Source organism: Balaenoptera acutorostrata, chromosome 1 (assembly GCF_949987535.1).
Source record: "Balaenoptera acutorostrata chromosome 1, mBalAcu1.1, whole genome shotgun sequence".
In the NCBI taxonomy this organism is placed as follows: Eukaryota; Metazoa; Chordata; class Mammalia; order Artiodactyla; family Balaenopteridae; genus Balaenoptera; species Balaenoptera acutorostrata.
The window spans coordinates 139186105-139209274 of NC_080064.1; the positions used below are offsets into that span (position 1 = coordinate 139186105).

General features: G+C 36.1%; 1 protein-coding gene across 5 annotated transcripts in view; it reads left to right on the forward strand.

Annotated features, from left to right (window-relative positions):
* Positions 1–23170, forward strand: part of RASAL2 (RAS protein activator like 2) — a 396742-nt gene that overhangs the window by 226253 nt on the left and 147319 nt on the right. Inside the window, exon 1 of one of the 5 annotated variants that reach the window (XM_057544821.1) lies at positions 17868–17987. The exons of the other annotated variants lie outside the window; for them this stretch is intronic. Coding sequence (XP_057400804.1) covers positions 17975–17987 — 13 coding nt within the window. The 5' untranslated portion in view covers positions 17868–17974. Of the gene's footprint in view, positions 1–17867; positions 17988–23170 lie in introns of those variants that run through there. 5 annotated transcript variants of the gene reach the window in all.

Sequence of the window (23170 nt, forward strand, 5' to 3'; positions counted from 1 at the left end):
ATTTTAGAAGCTAGATAAGTTAAAATCAAAATAGCACACTTGAGTCATTCCTAGTTCTGCTCTCTCACTGATTCACTAAACATCCTTCTCCAGTAACTGTCACATTCTAATTTTTAGTATATTATCTGGTTTTAGAACTGACTAGAAGTTAGGACACTTTAGGACTAGCTCAGTTCTTCATCATCCTTTTCTAAAAAGCAGCTTATTTGTGCTCACTACCTAATCATATTTCTGTACCTTGAAATCTGATTTCATCTGCCACTGAAATTTCCAGCAGTATCAGAGATGTGATAAGTTCCATAACTGCTGTCCTCTTCACCTTCTAACTCTCTTCAGAGTTGTTTTTTTTTTTTTTAATTATTTATTTATTTATTTATCTATGGCTGTGTTGGGTCTTCGTCTCTGTGCGAGGGCCTTCTCCAGCTGCGGCAAGTGGGGGCCACTCTTCATCGCGGTGCGCGGGCCTCTCACTATCGCGGCCTCTCTTGTTGCGGAGCACAGGCTCCAGACGCGCAGGCTCAGCAGTTGTGGCACACGGGCTTAGCTGCTCCGCGACATGTGGGATCCTCCCAGACCAGGGCCCGAACCCGTGTCCCCCGCATCAGCAGGCGGACTCCCGACCACTGCGCCACCAGGGAAGCCCCCACTTCAGAGTTTGTAATGGTTGACTTCCCTCCCCTCTTTAGAGCTCTCCTTTCTTGACTTCTGTAACTTTTTTTCTCTTTGTTGTGTTTCTCCCTCGCTGTACCTTCTTGACTGTTTCCCTCTTTGTAAGTGCAGGTATCTAAAGGTCTTATCCTTACCCTTCTTCGCTTGCTTTGTCCTTTCTCTGTAGATAACTTCACCTATCTTCATGTTTCCAGATATCATCTTGGTGCCAATAACTTTTAAGTCCCTATTTCTGGCTTTAATTTCTCAGTTCCAGACCTGAATTCCCAATTGGTCATCTGAACATCTCTACTGGAATGTTCAAAACTGAAGCCATTCTCTTTGTGTAGTTCCCTTCTTTATCCCCTCCTTCCCCCCAGCCTGTTGTTCTCATGTGATTGCTGTTTCTGTTAATATGACCACCATCCTTCTAACCTTACATTACTCATTTGTTTCTACCTAGATGTCTTAATAACTACCCATCTATCTCTTCTTGGTTCTGTCTTCTTCCCTCATGTTATTCCTTTCACTGCTTGTTTGGCATTAATCTTCTTAAAATCACTATTGAATCATATTACTTTATTTCTTTAAACACTTTTGCCGTATCTCCATTATCTATAGGATGAAATCCAAATTTGCAATAACACTACAGGTCCTCTGAATTCTGACCCAGACTTGGCTCTCTAACTTCCTCTTTCTTTACCCACCACAGATATTCTGGGTCCAGGCCTCGTAGGACTGCTTCAGGTTTCCCCGGGCATTCTCATACCTGGGCTTCTGCTCACATTGGGCCATCAACCTGGATTATCTTGCTATGTTCTCTCACTCCACCACCCTCATCTATGATAGTTGCATTTGTCCTGAAGCCCAATTAGATATCACCTCTTGGCAGTTGTTTCTTTTATTCCACTAATCTGAATTCACAGCATTTATCTCTGATAAACAGCTCCTTTTTTAACCTGTAATAATGAATGTATGTCCTTACGCTTTTAACAAGTTGTTGGTGTGTATCTTCTTTACTAGATTGGAACCTCTTAGTTGACAACACTATCTTCATTTTGGTGTCGCCATGGCAACTAGCAGGTTGTTTTGTGCATGGTTGCAGGTTGAGTGAGTGAGTGATTGTTAAGCAAATGACTGACACATTAGAGAAACCTTTGCTTGACTTTTTCAGGTGAGGCACTTCAAAGTGAAAAGTAATCTTAGGTGTGGGAAGTATTTCCCCTCCACCCCAATCCTCTGCAGGGAAAACCACATCCACTTCAGAGAAATATTTTAGGAATGATATTAGAGAATTAGTATCATTATGCGGCCACAGGGACTGTAAGCAGTTATACAGTCACAACTGTTGGTTCTGATAAATGCAAAGTTGATATGCACCATTGTCCAAGTTAACAAGTCATAGCGTCGAGTGTACCTGGTTGCAAATGTCAGATCTGAACTCTTAGATTGTGCTGCTGGTTAATATTGTAACCGTAGTTGTGTTAGTGAGCGCAGCATCTGTGCTTTTTTTTTTTTTAAAGATTTTATTGGTAGTAAATAGCTTTTATTAAATATTTTCTTGTTCCTAATACAGAATGGTAAGATAAAATATGTTCTTTTAATAATAGAAAATGATCTTTTTATCCTTTCTGCTGCATTTCAGGTTGATAGCATACACGTGTGTGCTATTGTTGGCGTTTCGGTTAAGAGATTAATTAGTCTATCAAAATCACAGGAGCAGATTTAGCAGTTATCTCACAGGTAGGGAGCTTACTGCTTTAGGAAAGAAAGTTCATACCTGTGACTGGAACTCTCCATTCTCTCTGAAAGGATTGCCTTTATCAGAGGCAGTTGTGAGGCAGTGGAAATGGCACAAGGTTTGAAGTTGCCCTAACTGGATTCCAATTCCATCTCTTCTCATCATATTTTTTTTTTAAGATTTTTTTTGTGTGTGATGTGGACCATTTTTTTAAAATTAATTTTTATTGGGGTATGGTTGCTTTACAATGTTGTGTTAGCCTCCACTGGACAACAAAATGAATCATCCATACACATACAGATACCCCCTCCCTTGAAGTGGACCATTTTTAAAGTCTTTATTGAATTTGTTACAGTATTGCTTCTGTTTTATGTTTCGGTTTTTGGCCCCAAGGCCTGTGGGATCTTAGCTCCCCAAACAGGTATCGAACCCACACTCCCTGCATTGGAAGGCGAAGTCTTAACCACTGGACCACCAGGGAAATCCCCTCTTCTCATCATTTTTAACCCTCAGCCTCAGCTTCCTTATCTGAGGAGATGTTTATTATGATTTGAAAGAAGAACGCATGACCAACAACATAAATTTTAATTTGAGACAAACTTCAATTCTCTCTGACTCATGGAACCAGTGAGATAACAGAAGTGTTATGTTTCTCATTTTATGTTTCTCATTTTGCTTGGACAGGTTTAAACCAACCCAATAAAGAAATTTCAGGTATGGCATCTTAGGAAGCATCCTGTCTCTGTATCTCATGACTTTACTCATTTGTTTTTTCCATTTTTACTTGCACAGTTTGGCAAATTCCTTTCTTCTGAAGTACAGTCATAATTCACCATTCTGTTATGTAACTTGAGGTAGAAAGATGGGAGTGGAGTTGTTTATAGTGCATCTTGAGATTTATTTTTGAGACTTGATCTAGGCTCTTGGCTGCTATAGAAACTTTCCAAAAAGGAAAAATATATGATTCAGATAAGTTGAGCAAAATTATCTAAACATTGCTTACTTTACTTGCGCCAGCAGTGCCTCCCTCTCCTCTCTCCTTCCCCTCCCTCTCCCCAACCCTTCCCACCCCCTTCTCCTGTTCTTTTTTTGCGGGGGGAGGGAGCAGGATTGGCTCAGCTATTTACTGAAGCCTTTTTAGTTTATATTTCAAACAGAAAGATTTGTAAATCAGAGAGGTGGAAAATCTAGTTGAGTTTGTATCCAAACAGACTGGAGCTGCCTCCAGGGATGAAGCGTGTTTTGTTATGACCCTCTTGGCACTCCCCTGCCATCTAATTTCTGTAGTAACAATACTTAAGAAAGGAAGCTCCCAAGTTTCTCATAAAGCTGTTGTGTCTGCTGGATTGTTCTGACTACTTTCTTTTCTCTGAAATGTACAGCCTATTTACTTTCCTGTTGTCTTCAGAAATTTGCACGTTAACTTTTTCCCATTTCAGTTGACAGTTAATATATCACAACAGGAACTTCCCATCCATTTCATTTTTTTCCTTTGCTTACAAAATAATTTTTATTTTGTCTGTGTTTGCCATGTTATTTCTAACTACAGAGTAGAGAATAACAGGAAAAATTCAAGGTAGAAAAGAGTAAAAAGAAGATGAATTCTTGGGATAGGAAGGAAGTGAAAGAGACTGAAGTAGAAAGAGAACTGGTAATAAAGATTATTATTTTATGTCAGTTCATTTTTTTTTATCTTAGAGCACTTTGGGTTTTTTTCCTTTTACTTTAATCAAAGTAGTGCCATCAAAGAGTCAAAAACATATTTAAACAAACCTTTTATAATTAATTTTTAGAAGTAGGAACTGTAGGGAAGTATTCAGATGTGTGTTAGGAACCAGATGAGCTAGGGAGGGAGCCTGTGAAATAATACATTGGGAGTGACTGACAGTAAGAGAGAGAAAAATATATTTAAAAGCAGAATATCATCAGCAGTGCACAAAACAATTAGATAAAAATAGCCTTGGAGTAGCTGCTCAAAGCTAGAAGGTTCCACAGTGGTAGGTAAGCCTCCCAAAAAAGAAACCGCATGCAAAATAGGAATGAGGAGAAAATGTGGCCTCTTTAATAATGTTTAATGTCAGTGATATAGCATAGGGTTGTTGATAAAGATGAGCTTTTATAACTAAATGTGTTTCTATGGTTAATAAATTAGAATTATACTAAAATTTCCACAAGCTTTCCCAAACTTAGCAATGAATTTAACTGCTCTGTTGTATTTATGCCTAAATAATACATTCTTATATAGTACTTGTCTTAGTCCCTGCTGCTATAATAGGATACCATAGACTGGGTGGTTTAACAGCAAACAGATTTGATGTCTGCTAAGGGCCCTCTTCTGGGTTGCAGACTGCTGACTTCTTGTATCCTCACATGGTGGGAAGAGGGCGTGGGAGCTCTCTGGGGTCGCTTTTATAAGAGTACTAATTCTATTCATGAGAGCTCCACCCTCATGGCCTAATTACCTCCTAAATGCCCCAACTCCTAATCCCACCACTCTGGCGGTTAGAATTTCAACACACGAATTTTGGAGGGACACCAACATTTAGTCCGTTGCAGTACTGTTGTCATACCATCATATAAATATTGTAAGGTCCTTACTGAAGGACCAGTTTGATGTAGTAATAATGTCCAGGTAAATAGGATAATCTCATTCTAACTAATGTTTCTTCTCTATTTTGAATAAAACTTAAAAATTACCAAACTCTTTTTAAAATTCTAGTATTTGTATGTATCCAAGTTTAGTTGCTGTCATTGAGGACCTCGTAATAGCTATTTTAAAGCACACTATATTCTAGTATCCATTTAAATTAGAAGGTGGATTCTTGAGGCTAGAAAGTTTTTTAAAATTAGAAACTGGATATCAGAAAACTGTTAAAATGCCATGGAGACGGTAATAAATAACATCATAATCTGTTGTTGAATCTGAAGGCATAATGGGCAGGAAGACACCCTTACTGATTCTTGTAGCTACAAAAACAATAGAGAAAACCCAATAGGAATATACAACAAAAATCCAGTAGGAAGAACAAAATATATACCTGGTGTAGTGAATTGATGATGGCCTTCAAAAATGTCCTGATCTCCAAGTGGCCTTGTCCTAATATCCAGAACCTGTGAATGTGACTTTATTTGGGAAGAGGGACTTTGCAGAAGAAATTAAATTAAGGATCTCTCAATGAGGCCATCCTGGTTTATCTGGATGGGTTCTAAATCCAATAAGATTTCTGTCCTTATAAGAGACAGAAGAGAAGAAGACATAGACACAGAGGAGAAAGCCTTGTGAAGCAGAAGCAAAGATTGGAGTTACATAGACACAAGCCAAGAAGTGCCTGAAGCTATCAAAAGCTGGAAGAATCAAGGAAAGATGCTCTCCTTTGGCCTTTGGAGGAAGTACAGCTTTGCCTATACCTTAATTTTGGACTTCTCGTCTCCAGAAAACTGTGAGAGATAATTTTCTGTTATTTTTAAGCCACTCAGTTTGTGGTAATTTGCTGTAACAGCCCTAGGAAACTAATACACTTGGGTTTTTTTTTTTTTTGATAAATTCAATAAATTCTTGAATAAGTATGCTGTGTCGACTTTATCTCACCACCTGTTATGTTTTTTGGATACAATACCATGAACTGGCTATTTTAAGTGGGAATCTCTGATTCTTCCTGTTTCTTAGTATCACTGATTGCTCTATCAGTTTTATCTCTTTATATTTTTAGAATAAAAATAAAGAATAGTTATGAATATGAAGAAATGAGAAGTGTGGCCAGATAGACACAATGATGATGAAATAGTGACCATGCTAAGGACTGGCTATGCATTCTGTCATCTACTCCTGGCAGTAGTCCTGTGAAACAGACGCTGTTATTATCCTCATTTTATAGACAAGAATACTGATGCCAAATGAATGGCAGAACCAAAATTCAAACCCAAATATGTATGACTCAAAATCCAGTTTATTATGGTGCTTCCCCATCCCTTTGTACAAATGGCAATTACTGATTGACTATTTCTTATTTTAAAATGACTTAAATTACTGACAAGCAGCTGTGAGACCTTGTCTCTCTTTTCTCTCTTCCCAAGATTTTGTTCCCGATTCAAAGCCCTACAGAGTGACTGACTTAGCAAATTACCTTTCCTTATGGAGATAATCCTTTCATTCATCATATATATTTTTAAAATTTCTATTAAATGCTGCACACTGTTCTGGCCTATGTGAATAAAGCATTCAAAACAGTCAGCAGTGCAGACCAAAGCCCCTGCCTTCATGGAGCTTACATTCTGGTAGGAGTAGACTGACAAAGATAGACAGCTCTACGTTATGTCATAGGGTGATGAATGCAGTGGGGGAAAATTGAGGTGGGGTACAGGATCTAGAGAGTACTGTGGGTGGGCAAGAAGGCAGAGGAACATTATTCTATATGAGATGACCAGGGAAAATCTCACTGTTTAAGGGACATTTGGTCAAGATCTGAAGGAAAAATTCCCAGAACTGAAGGTTATGAGTTTCCAGGTTAAATGAACCTGTTAAGTGCTCAGCAACGTAAATAAAGACCTATTTCAAAGCACATCTTCGGGAAATTTCGGAACATCTGTGATAAGGAGAACCTCCTAAAAGTTTATAGGGATTTAAAACAGAAACAAAAATATGCTATACAGCATTCGAATAAGAGTGGCATCTGAGTTCTTGACAGCAATGTTAGAGGCTAAGACCATGGAGTAGTGCTGTTAAAGTTCCACGTGAACATGACTCAAAACTGAAATTGTATTCCAAGCTAAATGATCTGTCAAGTAACAGAAGGGGTAAATCGAAAAGGACAAGAAAAAGACAAAGGGAATCCCCAGAATACTGGTGAAGGGATGTCCCGGATGGCAGCCATGTAGCTGGCTGAGAGAGTGTCCAGTCCAAACTGGGGTAAGAGGATAGAAGGCTTTTAGGGCCTTCTCAATTTAATCTCAATATATCTAAATAATATTCTTATACCACTAGGTTTTATTTAGAAATGTTGAGATAAATACCAAAAGACAAGGCTAAAAATTAAAAGAAGGAATGCCTTTGATGGGGTGGGTTATGGGGTTGCTATTTTTTTATTTATTTGATTTTAAGTATAGTTGAGATTTTTCCCACAATGTACATATATTACTTAATAATGTGTAATTTAAGGAAACAACCTTCTGAACGTGTAAAATCAGCATGATAGTTACTACTTTACAGTGTTGTGAAAAATAACATGTTAAAATTAAGTTCCCCAGAAGAATGCTGGCACATACTGGGTGCTCATTAAATGTTTGTTTCTTTCTCTCTGCCAGTTTTGTTGTATTTTCTGTGAGAAAAGAAATCTTGAGTTCCATACAATCGATGTATGAACACATTTAAAATCCAACTAGTTTTTAAGTACGGTACTGAAATTTCAGACTTTAAGTACAAATTATGCATAGTTTAATAGATTATGACAAACATTCTAGATGCCAGATTTTTCATGAGAACAACTCCTTTCATTAAAAAACAGTCACAGATAGTAAATATGTAATCAGAAATGAAGTACACAGCAAACAATTAATTTGACGAAATTTAATGCCCTTTAACCACTTTGGATGTACTTCTTACTATCAACTGGACAGGAAAATCTATCTCCAGCAGTATTTAGATCAGTATTTATTATACATTCAATAAATCTTGGTTGATAATATTGTTGACTAAATTGCCTTAAGTTATCAGGGTCATTTGTGGCAGGAAAAGTATAAATGTTGTTGACTGCTAAAGTGAAGGCACCAGTTTATTTCAGTTCCACTTTATTACAGCATTACTATCAGGTGACTAGTAAACCCTGCACAATCTTGTCTCAAAATTATTTCATTGGATAAGTGCTGAAGATTGAGCTAATATTAGCCCGTAATATGAGGAACATAAGTGATGTGTTAGTTTGTTTTACTGGTGCTGCTTGAAATATATGCCCAAAGTTCTATAAGATACTATCCTACATACCTACTGAGAAATTATTTCACAGAACATTTCATTTGTACCTCTCCTTGGGTAATTTATAATGTCAGCATTTTCTTATCGAGGCATCTACTATTACAGTATAGGGTATATGTAGTGTCTTATCTCTAGTAGTCTTGGTAAGAGTAATACTTTTTTGACAAAGTTACAGACTTCTTCACATGATTGTAGTTGCAGGGGGATGTACTCTAGACCATGTAATGAATGCATTAAAAGTGATCTCTGGTAAAAGAATTAAACATTTTTATAAATGGAAGGAAAAGAACCATTTAGAGAATCCAAGGTGATGGTAGCTTGTGAGTCCTGGTAAATGAAGAAATCCATAAAGATATCTATCACAAGAAGGTGAGCTTTTTGAGGGAAAGAATGCCATGTCAAATCAGGGATGAATGATAAAAACTGTTCTCATTCCCCGCCCCCCGCCTTTTTACAGCCTCCCTCCCCCAAACACACAGAATACTATTTTTATTTTATTTTATTCAACAAATGCTTACATAGTGGTTTGTGCCAGGGATTGTTCCAAGCACTTTGCAAATATTTACTTACTTTACTCTATGAGCTAGGTACTATTATTATCTCTGTTTGTTTACTTTTTTAATATTTAATGAAACCAAGGCAGGGCTTTTCCAAGACTCTGTAAATAGTAAATGGCACAGCTGGTATTTGAACCTGGTAATCTCGCCCTACAGTTAGTCCTCTGAACCTCTATGCTCTTTCTGCTGCTCACCTTAGAGTGGTGAGCAAAAGAGGCTGAGTTCTTAGGACTTCCCTGGTGGCGCAGTGGTTAAGAATCCGCCTGCCAATGCAGGGGACACAGGTTCGAGCCCTGGTCCAGGAAGATCCCACATGCTGCGGAGCAACTAAGCCTGTGTGCCGCAACTACTGAGCCTGCACTCTAGAGCCCACGAGCCACAACTGCTGAAGCCCACGTGCCACAACTACTGGAGCCCGCGTGCCTAGAGCCCATGCTCTGCAACAAGAGAAGCCACCACAATGAGAAGCCCGCACACCACAATGAAGAGTAGCCCCCACTCGCTGCAACTAGAGAAAGCCCGCGCGCAGCAACGGAGACCCAACGCAGCCAAATATTAATTAATTAATTCATTAATTAATTTTAAAAAATCTCTTCTAAAACAAAAAGAGGCTGAGTACTCCTGAGTCCTGTGACGCTGTCAACCGTTATCTCCTTATACCGTTAAAAAAATAAATTTATTAGCAGAGTTGTCTGTTTTACTGTCACTTAGTGGAAAATAATGTGTAGTCATTTATTTGAAAATATGAAAACAAAATATGTAGGTTTCTTGCTATTGGCAATCTTAGGAACAACTATGATGAATGAAATTCTGTTTACTAAAGATGCAACCTCATGCATCATTTAGAGAACTTCTCTACCAAGAACATGTTTGGCACTTAATAGCACTCAGTAAATATTGAGCCTAATTAAACAGTGAACAAGGATGCACAATATATTTTCAGCATTTTCCAATTCATCATATTCTTTTTAATTTCATGTGATATAGAATTTAAAATATGTATCATGAAAGCCTTAGGAAATTTAGAATGTTTTATAGGAGATCATTTTAATCGTGCAACAGCTGATGGTACAGGGTAAACCATGATCCATAATAATCACATTTTACAAATTCAAGCCTAGAACTTCTCTAAGGACAAAACATATCCTTAAAAGCAGTGTTGTGATCTTTCTCTTGCCAATGAGATAGAAACCATTGTATTTATTTCCTGACATGAGGGGGAAAGGGATATTTCCAGTTCCCGTACACAAATATCCCTGTTCTTATTTCTCTGGATGGCCTCTTGAGAGATCTAATAGTGGAAGTGTGATTCTGCCCCTAGTCACCAATGACTATTTCCTTAGCAAATTCATTAACCCCTCTTTTATCTCTCAATTTTTGTCACTTGTAAAATATCACTTACGTATTAGACATCCCCTAAATATAGCTATTTTTCACTTATTTCTGTTTTCTATCAATATGACATTTTAAGACCAGCATGTCAAATACATTATTTAGTTTTAAATTAGTTCAAAAAGCCAAGCCATAGGCGCTCTAACTTTATTTTATCCTGGGGCAGATTTATCTGTTAATAGTAACCATTATTGAAGGTAGGTTAAAGAATAGTACAGGCACATAATCATAATTCTTGAATATGTTAAAACCCAAATTTTTGTTTTTTATTGGAGTTACATCACTCCTATCACTGAAACAAATCTCTCATAGATGATTTTCAAGTTTTTCATTGGTTTTTAGCTTCAGCAATAATAAAGTTAGATGCCATGTTCTATTGCGGAGAGAAAATATGTTATCCGTTGTGACGGACCGAAAAATTTGTTATTAAAGCAAATGGCAAATCAATCCTTGAATGCAGTATTTTTGTTGGTGAACTACATGGTGCTTTCTTTGTAGGATTGCTGGTTTGGAATTGACTATGTGCCTTGTCTCATAATTCTGTACCTTTTGTACCATTGTTTTTGCCTTTTCTGGAAGACTATCTAATTTATTTCTTATTATGTAGAACTTTATTCGGTAACTATAAAGAATTTTTTTTTACTGTATGTGCAGAAATTTAGAAGGAAGTTTAACCTCTTGAAAGTTATTTTTCATATTTACTGATATTTTCTAAAACTGAAAATGATTATTTATCGAGTTATTTTTCATGTCCATAGTGTTTTACACTTGACTTTAACAGATTGGCGGATCATTCATCTCACCTTTTAAAATAAGAAAAAATCTCATATCATTACATAGGAACTTTCAAAAATAACCCTTCTCAAAAAATAGGGGGAAAATGTATGTATTTCAAAATGTAATATTTGAAACGAAAATGTAATAACACTAGTATCATTAAGTGGAACAGAGATGCACTCTTGGAGCCTAGAATATAATTGAATAAAAGGGTCTAATTTTTATTACTATCACCATCCTAATGGTTCAGAAGTAATGACTAGAAGTACCACAGATTAATTTCCCCCTTGCTTAAGAATTTCAGTTTTCCTTTGGGGAATGGATTTTTCTATTAAAAAATAATCAGAGCCATCTTTTTAAAAATCAAATATATTTGACACATAGCATTGTATGAATTTAAGGTGTACAACGTGTTATTTTGATACATTTATATATTGTAATATGATTACCGTTGTAATGCTATTTATCACATTACATAATTGTAATATAATTTTGTTGTCCATATTTATTACATTGTACATTAGATCTCTATGGCCTACTTACTATCCATTGCAAGTCTGTACCCTTAAACAACATCAGTTTTATCCCCCCAAACCCATCCTCTGGTAAGCACCATTTTACTGTCTGACGTGTTTGTTTTGAGTTTGACATTTTAGATTTCATATATAAGTGATGTCATACCATATTTGTCTTTCTCTGTCTGACTTATCTCACTTAGCATAATGTGTTCAAGGTCCATGCATATTGTCACAAATGGCAGGCTATCCTCCTATCTCATAGCTGAATAATATTTCATCGGTATATAAATCATATCTTTTTTACCCACTCATCTGTTGATGGACATTTAAGGTTGTTTCCGTATCTTGGATATTGTGAATAATGCTGCAGTAAACATGGGAGTGTGTATATCTCTTTAAAATACTGTTTTCATTTCCTTTGGGTATGTACCCAGTAGTGGAATTGCTGGATTGTATGGTAGATCTATTTTTAATTTTTTGAGGAACACCCATATTATTTTCCATAGTATTGGATCAATTTCTATTCCCATCAGTAGTGTATGAGGGTTCCCTTCTCACCACATCCTTACCAGCACCTGTTGTCCCTTGTCTTTTAGATGATAATCATTCTGACGGGTGTGAGGTGATAATATCTTATTGCAGTTTTGATTTGCATTTCCCTGATGACTAGTGATGTTGAACATCTTTTTATGTGTCTGTTGTCCATTTTGATGTCCTCTTTGCTTCATGATTTATCTCTTGGAGTTCTGCTAGATTTTAGCTTGCTTTAGTTAATTGTAAGAGAGTAATGGAAATTGAGTGAAGTGGACTTTACCTGCAGTATGCGCTAGTGTTTTCAATTATATAGTACATGTATATGTTGTTGTATCAGTGGTATGCCAAAGATGACTGTACCATGACATCTTTGCTTTTTATAAGTAGATTTATGGAAACAGTAGCCCACACTTGCAAATATTCTTTAAAACTAAGGCAAAAATAAATGCCTAATGACATATTTTTACTGAAACTGAAGTGTTATCTGCATTATATGGGAAAGGTGGACTAATAGTACTTCAGTTGTGACAGCAGATTAGCTTAACAGGAAATCAACAAGCCAAGCCGTGCAGATAGTTATATATGTATTTTAAAGCCACTGAAGAAAATGAGTTTTTGAAAGCTTTATTAAAGTTCAATTTAAGCTCTTCTTTTAAATGAGGAGGGCCAATGTCATAGGCATGTCCTTGGCTCTGTGAACACATTGAGATATCCATTAATATTCAACCCTATCCCAGAAAGCTTTTAGTTGCTTCTTACTGTTTATTAATGATTTTTTTCATAGAAATAGAAGTGTTGCTTTTGTTTCTGTAGTATATTATTACTCATACACTGAAATAAAACTAGAAAAAGATTTGCCTGGATTTTTCCACAAAGGTTTTGCTTATTTTTCTTTGAAGTATGGTCCTATTCATATGACAGCCTGAGTATTGAGAAGGGTGGCTGATGTGTGATTTTGCCTGCTCTTTATAGTGCTTTCTCCTGACCAGTGGCCATTTCAGGTAAGCAAATGCAGTCTACTAAATCATCTTAGCTGGAAAAGCAAGGCAAAGCTCTAATGCCTAGCCAGAAGTTGTAAAAACGTTGTGTGGCCATCAAAATTGTCACTTGTCTGGCATGTGCCTTTTCTAAACACTCTGAGTACTTTGCTAACCATATGACTAACAGATCCTCTGGTCTTTATAATGCCTTTTTATCAGAAGAGAAGGATGCCTTGTGGTCCCATCATATACAAATAAAATGGAATAAAAATTAGAATTTCAGTGGCATTTCTGAATAAGTGGGTGACTTTGGTGTTTGTCATTCTAGTTATAAACAATGGTTTCCTTTTCTAATACGAACTCTGAAAAGAATGCAGTAGGAAGGCCACAGCATCAGAATGTCAGTCTGGTTTATGGGGAGACATTAAAAGAAACTGTGTTTATGGTTAGAAGAAGCTGTGTCTCTGATCATCTGCTGTTCAGAAGAGGGAGCACACGTACAGACTGGTGTACACCTCAGTTTGACTGCTATCAATGTGTGTATCTGCTTGGAGGAGGAGATGACATGTATTACCAGGATTTTTTGTTTGTTTGCTCATTTGTTAATTTGTTTGATAAGAAAGTGGATGTGCAAGTAACTTTTAATTATATGCAGCTAGCTTTTTTGTGTGTGCCCTTTGATTTTCAGAAAATCATGCATCTATAGTTTTAGGGTTTCTTAATGGCTGTTACATTGACTTCTATACCTGTACCAAAGTCAGAATTCCATAATTACTTTTGTAAGGGGTAGGGAGAAAATATACTATCCATATTCTTCAAAGTTCACAAAACATACTCTTTGATTCATAACTAGAAAAAGAATATCCTAGCGTTTTAGAAACAAAACCAATATTCGTTGACACTGAACTTGGAAACTCACATAGATACAGCCTTCGGTAGTCCATTTATACCTGTTTTCAAGCTATTTGTTTATTTAGCAGATATTTATTAAGCATTTATTATGTGGTAGACATTATATAAGTTCCAAGAAGGACAAGAACAGAGTGCTGTGTTAAGTTATAATAGGACCATAGTTTGACAAGGTGGTGACCAAACTTTAAATTTGATTGATGCTCTTATTTATGTTTGAATTATAATATGGAATTCTGGAACCAGAAGAGACCTTTAAAATTATCTACTCCAACCCTTCATTCAGTGTTTGAATCTTTCTTATTATTCATTTGATCATTGCTGATATTCGACTATTTTTGACTTACAAAAATGGCATTTTCACGTAGTTCAACCTAGTAGAACCATCTAGTAAGTACAGTGCTGGATCATGACTGCGTAAGATGGATTAGTCAAGACAACCCTATCCAACTCTCTGTATAGGGAAGAAATGTGAAACCAGATATTGACAAAATAGTGACTATTTGCAAAAATAAAATGGCTCAAGTGCCCTCATCTAACCAAAATGAATATGCTGGGTGCTGAATTGAGCTTTCTAAGTTATGTGATCCAATATATCATTTCAAAACACCTTCAGACTCTATGAGGCTTTTCTAACCCATGAGGGATTTTCTGCATGGACATGGATTTCAGTTACTTTGTAACTTGAGCTCATGGCTGGAGTGTGAGCCATTTGCGCATGCTTCTCCAGCTTCTTAGAGAACTCCTTAGTGTTGTAGTTTAAGATTTTATCAGTCTCTTCAGTGTCTACCTCAAAAGCTGCATTTCTGTGATCAAGGCAGCACAACACATGGCTGTGTGTTCAGAGACATTAAAAATTATTCCAAGAAGCAACATCTAGGGATCAGGATTTCACCTATTACAAGTAGGTCCTAATTGGGTAAATGATGAAATGACTATTTTCCCTTCGTATATAATTCAATTGTCTTCAGTTAGTTAACTTGAAATCGCACAAACCTGAGACGAATTCCTTTATATTCTTGTTTCACCGCATGTACATACACAGTGCTAGGCTGTGGCATCAGAAAATGGATATGCTATGGTCCCTGTCCTCAAGTTATTCTAAAGCACTCCTCAGTGTAAGTACTTACAAAGGTTTGGTAATTGAAATATATTCTTTCATCCATCCATCCATCTCTCCATCCAGGCATCACTGATTAAGTACCTATTAAGCCAGGCACTGTTATAGGCTCTAGCAATAAGCTGAAAACAAGACAAAGCCCCTCCCTCATCTACCTCATGTTCTGGTGGAGAAAAGAGACATTAAACATCAGTACACAATATAATGTTAGAGAATGATGAAGGCTATAAAGAAAAAAAAATAGTGGAGAGTAAAAAAAAAAAAAATACAGAGGAGAATGTAATCAACTCTGGGTAGGAAATAAGGTAAACCACACTAAGAATATAATTTTAAATCTGGGTTTTGAAGGGTAAATAAGAGTATGACAGGCAGACCAGGCAAGGAAGGAACTTCTAGATAGAGAAGCAGCAACTTCAAGGCTAGAAGGCATAAAATGGGATTATAAATAGGAATGCTTACTTGTGAAAAAGATTTAGTATAGAAATTAATAAAATATGGTGTATAATATCTTTTGAACAGTGTTGACTAATGGAATAATATCATATTTGGGTATATGAAAAATTGTTTCCTCAACAGTGCTTCTCAGATTTACTCAAGTATCAGAGCTCTAGGTAGGAAAAGTGCTTTTTGCAGAACACAGTAAATTATTGTTATAATTCACCTTCAGATATCTGAAAATGTCATTATCGATCTGAATTTGGAACTATTCCAGGCATCTTTAAGATTAATTAACAGTAACAGATTCTAACATTTTAAAATATATTTAAAAAGAAAAAACTCACACTTGAGAAAATCGTATACATGAACTTTCTCTGTCATGTCACGGAAGATTGCTATTATTCTTTTTTATCATCAGAACACGAGTTCAGTAGCATAGTTTGAGAGCTGCTGCACTACAGTTATTCATCAGATGGGCTGCCAACCCGTGTGGGAAGAGTTAGGGAGTCACTACCTCTTGTAGTAGGCAGCCCCTTCGGAAAGCGCCTTGCAATGGCTCTGACTTCCTTTTATTGAGCTGAAATCTCTTTCCCTGGTAATTTAGACTCACTGCTTAGACTCTAACTTAGACTCTGACTCTTGGATAGAATGATGGAAATCATGACTTATTTTTTATAAATATTCTGAGAAATAATAAGTAAAAATAATTTTGGTATACTTTGCACTATTTTAAGGTTAATTATAAATGAGACAAATAATGATAAAGCGTAAAGCTCACCTGAGTGAGAAGAGGGTAGGGGTTGTTGGTGTTTTTTTTCATATAGGGCAGGGTGGGAATCTGTGGTCTGTAAGTCTTCATGGTCAGATCCCTAGTTTGTTCTTTTCTGTATAACTTTTTGTTTATGTCTTTTCCCCCTCTATGACTCTTATTTGAGTAGCAATAGGGTTTATAGTGATAGTTCTTCTGAAGTAGAGATAGGAAACTCAAAGTAAAGGCAGAGGAAAATGCAATGTTAGAGTATTATGATCCTTTAAAGAAAATGAAAGCAGATAACGAAAACCAAATTATGATGGAATTAAAGGAGACTTTATATGTGAATCATTGAGACTTGGAGAGAAAAAGGGGAGGGAAAAAAGGGTGCCAAAGATACATACATTCACACTCATTACACATATGTATGTATGTGTACATATACAAATATACCTGTGTGTAAATGTATATCTAGATTGTATATGAGAGAGATATATAATACATATATATAAACACATAAATAGAGATAGAGTATATTTGTTTCTATCAGCTGTTTGTTAAACGGTAGATAAAAGATTGAAACCGGGCTCTTCTCATGTCTGTCCTGTTCTACTGTCTGAAGTGGCAGGTGGAATCTGCTCAGTGATTCAAACAGTGAATTTTTTAATTGCTCACTCCTGACATGCTAACCTTAGCAGACGAGCAGCTTCAGAATGTGTTAGGTCATCATACCAATAATGAAGATTACATCATTGACCTGCCTTCCTTTTTTGGAATGTAGGAAAAAACAAACCCTAGAAATACGTCAGATTTGAAAACAAACCAAAATAATGACTGAGAATAGTGATATTATCTATAGTTTCATCACAACTAGTTGACTAATCAGTTAGGAGCCATTCTGTTTATAAAATTAATTTTTAATTATTCTTTATTTTTAAAATGAAGTTCTAGCTTAAGACCTGAATGAAAGGTTTCAGAGAAATAAAAATTTTCTTTTCTGAATTTAAAATATTTCTATTACGATAAGGTGACACACTGAGTGACTTTAAGATAATAATATTTGTGTTAACAGACTTCTATATATACATCAGCTGTAAGATATTTCCCTGGGTTTTGAAAAGTTTATGTTTTAATTCAGCACAATAACACTCAAAATAAGAATCTCTGAAATTTGTTTTATTTTTCTATCCCTAAAATAGGACAGATTTTGAAGTAGATTGCTTTAAAAAAAATGAATCACTTCTTAAAACACACAGATGTACACATCCACCCTTGGGACAGAAGAAATGAATTACCTCGCTAGGTAAATCTCATTGCTTCTCCTGAACTAGATTGCCTCCTGCATCCAGTGCTGTGAAAGAGAGACGCTCTGAGCAGGAAGGATAGCCATTGTTCAGTGCTCTCTAGCAAAAGAACTGGGCGGGGAGGGGTGTGTGGGGGATGGAGTTTGACTGGCATTGGCTCTGGCTTTTCTACATTCCAATCTGTCTGAGGCACAGAGCGAGAGCAAAAAAAAAAAAAAAAAAAAAGTGGAGAGAGAGAGAGCAAGTGAGCAAGCACGGTGAGTACCATACGGTATAGAAAGTGTTTTGACTGGCATGCCGGAAAGATCATGTTAGCAACACCCAGAAACTTCACGGAATGCAGACCCCAGGTAAGAGTTCCTAGAGTCTGTCTGAGACAGAAATTAAAAGTTCGTATATATTTAAAGGGAATGTGTGCTTTTTCAAAATTACACAAATGGAATGACTGTTTACTTTTGTGCTTATTGGCTTTTAAAAATAGGTTGTTTTTCATTACTGTGAGTTCACAGGAATACTGTGTGGAGGCTGTCAACATCCAGTACAAAATCCAGCTCAAGAATAGCCTTCTGAGAAACTCAGATAAATTAAAGGTGTAATGATCATAGCAAAATACTAACACTGCAACATTTACTTGTTCTTTTAATAATTTGAAGTGGATTTCTTATTCTGTATCTTCCCCAGATTCTTTATGAAATATTAAGATACCTGGGAATGGATACAGCCCATTTCTCTCTGAGGGAGACAAAATATATTGACCATTAATAATATTGTAACAACCTTGCTTGAATCTCAGTAGCGTGTAGTAAATCTGTTTAATTCGGAAAGCTCAACAGGTTGGATCCATAGACAACAGTAAGAGTTCAAATGAGAACTTTGCTTGTTTTTTGTTTTTTGTGGGGTTTTTTGCCCAAGCAGGCTTTTAATATCCTCTGCCAATAAATGACAAGTTAGAAACTTTAATTAGCTCATTGAAAGTTAAATCTGAAAGAGACTTGAGAGACGTCTACTGCAGTCCACTCTCTCCATTTTCAATGAGAACATTTAGGTCTAAGGGAGTTGATGCTTGCTCGAGATCACAGCATTACAACAGAATTGAAAAGAAAATCCAGGTCTCGTGATCTGCAGTTTACTGGTTTTTTCATGGTACCAGCTATCAATACATTTAGGCTTTATACTTTATCCATACTGTATCTGCTGGCTCAGGTACCATGAATTATTGCCTAAAGACCAAATGCATCGTAAACCTAGATTGAAATCTTATGGGGAGGAAATATTGGGGGTTGGATGTCATCAATATTGATATCATATTCTTTTCCGAAACCAAAAATATATAACAAAATATTTATCAGAATAAAAAATAGCTTTCAGTTAAGGAAAATAACTATAGTTTGTATGTTGCTTTTATATAAACAATTACATAGCTGTGGCATGTTCTGAATATCTGTATATGAAATTAAAATTAAAATTGATTTTAATTTCTTTTAAAGACTTTGGGACTTAGCAACTGTATAATTTAAGTTAGTAAAGCTGTTTTGGGGTAACTTGTATCTATTTACTGGAAGCAAAATGTCACCCCATAGTCACTGCCTTCTCTATGTTTATATTTTTTTAATGTAAGATAACATTTTAAAATTATCCAGCTGTTTGAACCAGTTGCTTCCTTATCCAAGGTCCAGCTCTGTTTCCTCCATTTATAAGGGTCCTCTGTTACACCACCTCATGAATTATGTGTTAGAGGGTAACTTAAGTGGAGGATCTTGAGAGTCACAACAGACAGTGAACATCTGTCTTCATACATTTTCATTTAGTCCCTAAAAAGGTTGCTGCCCTTTCTATTTTTCTGGAGACCATTGTGGGGTTGAAAGAGGCCACACTATTCTAGTGAGCTAAATAGTAAAGATAGCCACTGTCAAAAGGATCTGTCATGGCTCTTTACAATTCCTGGGAACAAGTTAGCTTGATTTGGCTGTAAGCACAGTGAAGGGATGCAGTGTTTTTGTGTTAAAGCTTGACCTGCTGTTCCAGTTTTTGACTAGGTCTGTGTAGATGCAGTTGTGATTTATAAGTTTGTGAGGGATGAACAGTAAGTTGTAAGGAACAGTTTCACTACTGCTCTCGGCTATCGGAAATCAAATTACAAAGTACATTCTCTACCCAGAAGGAAACAAGAGACTGTCTTACTGCCGAATCCATTATTAAAACACACTGTTTATAAAAGGACTGATGGCTGTGAGAATGAGGACATAATGCTCTATCCGACTTAACAGTGTTCATGTTGTGTTACACAGGGCTTAGATTTTTCCTCTCATCTTTTATCCTGCTGGCGTATGTGAAAGGACTGCCATGATATATGTGTATATATTATGTGTGTATATGGTGGGTGGATGGATGGATGGATGGATGAAGATGGACTTTTGGCCTTAGTGTATTTCCGCATGTTAGAAACAATCAAGTCATTAATCTATTGCTGGTATTTTACTGACCTAACTTGAAAGAAACTACTTTATTAACCAATCTGATAATTATAAAATTACTACCATGCATTGGAAAGAGAAAAATATTAGAAGGAAACACATACTCCTTTCTCTGTCCTGAATACAGATGTCAGATTATGCAGGTTTATACTTTCTCTGTTAGAGAAAAGCAGTGTGCTAATAAGGTGCCCATTTTATGACCAAAGACAGATTGTAAATGGGAAGGGAGTGGGTAGGGTGAAATGAATGACATGAGGAAAGAAACTCTCTTATGTATGTGAAACAATTTTCTTTTGACCATTGTTTTTTTGAAGTCAGGCCCATTTTCACTACTCATGATTTTTTTTCCTTGATACTAGTTTCTCTAAATTTTTTTTCATGAAATATATATCCATATAGTTTATATATTAAATTTGCAAAGAAGGTAAACAGCTCTGCGTCATAGCCATTGACATTTTTCTGATAAAAGTTTGGCTATAGTTGATCAAAACTTTTGTCTCATTCAGAGGAGTTACTTCTTTCCCGCTGCAATTTCTCTCTACTTCTTGGGTATAATTCAGTGTTTTGTAATGCTCTGAGTTGTCAAGTTAATTCTTTACTCATAAAGGTTACCTGATTATCCACTCAAAACTCTGGGAATCCTATTATGTAGACCACATGGTTGTGTTTCCCCTTCTGCTCCAGTCTTGACCTTCTTCAGCAGCCTGTAAAGAGGAAAAGTGTTACGCTGGTTTTGTTCTTTCTGTTCTTTCACGCTCTCTAGTGGTTGTTTGTGGTTGTTCTTGTTTTCAGTTCCCTATCAGTTTTAGTGAAGCAGGTGACTGTGGTGAAATCAGGTTCAGCAGATCCTTACACTTGAGGTGCATGAACTTTCTAAAATATCTAATTCTTTAGTGCAGAAAGAGAAAAAAATTGATTATGTCCTGTTGTTTCCTATTGAACAGTGAGTCAAGAAAATGAGTTATGACTCAGCAATATGAATCCTCTTAGAGCTGTCTTTTCTTTCTCTTTATTTTTGTCTTCCTTTGTGTGTATGTGTGTGTGTGTGTGTGTGTGTGTGTGTGTGTGTGTGCGCGCGTGCTGATGGGGATTCAGTCTATCAGAGTTTCACATGTAATTATGGGTATGATATCTGCTTGTGTCTGGAAGCCTTAAGCGTTGCCACTGAGAATATTTTCTTTGTGCATACTTGACAAGTAGGAGAGACTTACTGAATCATCATTAAAATTCAGATGAAGGTCTTTATCTTCTCTGGTACCTTCCTCGCCCCTACTCAGACTGTACCGTTCTGCTGAATGAGGAGCTCTCTGAACTTAAACACATGGAGAAGGAGCCAGTGAGGAGTTCTTATCAATAATTAGACTCTGTAAGACTCCACATTTCTGTCATTCTCAGGTTTACGATATTTTATAAATAAGTGAATTGCTGAAACAGCAACTTGTAAAGTTAGTTCAGGTTAATACAGTTTTGTTCTTTGAAGAATAAAAATGACCTGGTTCTGCTTGCTCTTCTTTGTCAGACTTTCAAAAGTAAGTAAGCAAACAAGTTTAGCTGCTAGGATCAAGCCGGTGTCATTCAGGACCAGGTGTCACCTAGGAGAGCCAGCCTGTTGGACAATTTGCTTACTCTGATTATTGCATTTAATTCAGACTATAGAGTACCTTTGGAAAAACTTAGCAGCACTGTTGTATAGTTAACTATTCATAGATATTACCTTTAGTTAACATGAAAACTAGAAAAACTGGATATTCTTTCACTTTTTAACCCTCTGGTTTGTAACTTTCTTGCTAAATTACATTTCAAATGGGTTGTGTGCAGTTGATTTGATTTCTGGTCTCTTGATTCAGATAGGAGAAGATAAGATGTTTGGGTCCCTACTTCAATAATCCCTTTTTCTAGGAACACCTAGACTATAAAGCATCAGTTAAATAAATGAAATAATTTATTTCATTTGTTTAAAAAAGGAATGATGTGTCAAAGGGAGTGCAAAAAGAGCCACCAAAAAATCTAGCCCGTGTGAATACATTGAAAGAATTGGGTTTGCTCAGTCAAAGGACAGGACAAGATGTGATGTGTCTGTGAACAGGGAAGGATAATCATCTTTTGTGTACCAAGAGCTCATTATGAAGAGCTCATTTCTAAGATTTTGTTCAGTATGGTTATATTTCTTATTAGCATTTTCTCAAAGTATAGGAAACAAATCACTCAACGAAAGGATAATAGATTATTTACCTTCTGCATATGGTAAAGGAACTGTATCACAGTAAGTATTTGGTCTGATTTTTGTGAGTCTCCATTATACAGCTGAAATATAAGGAGATTTTTAATGAATTAATATCTTTACTTTATCTTCCATACAGTTAGCTTACGTACATCTTGAAATTTTTCTTGAAGCAGTTTTGCCTCCCCTTAATACTCAGTGAAACATCATGGTAGTTTCCTGAAACAATAAATGTCACTCTGTTTTATGAGTACCATTTTTTACTTGTAAATATTTGCACAGTGACAATTGCTAAAATTATGAAATATATTTTTAGTAACTTTGGTTTTATTCATTTCCTTTCCTTATAAATACAGCACTCAGTAAATACTTGATTGATGATCAACTTGTAAAGGTAAATTTTCCGAAGAAGTAGCTTTTTTTCTTTTTTTTTTTTTTCCAATTGGAGCCAGTGTTGACCATCTTTATTAACAAAACCAAAAACATGGTGTAAGGAAGAAATCCGAGGAGTTATTGCTGTCATTACAAAGAATGAAAACCAGTCTCCCTTGGAAACATTTTTATTAACAAAACCAAAGTGTACTATTCAAAGGGAATTTATTGCAATATAAAAGGCAGAAGTCTTTTTAGAAAGTTTAGAAGTTACGTGTTTGTTTTATTTGTAAATGGAAGGGTATTTAAAAGCAGAAGCCAGGCTTTCCTCTGGTCCTTTTTAAAAAGAAAATCCAACCAATTATTTACCAGTTTTTCTCAGAAACATATCTTCTGAGAAACTGCAAAATGTGAACAAACTGCAAAATGTATTTGACAATCAAATTTTAATTAACAAGAAATAGTG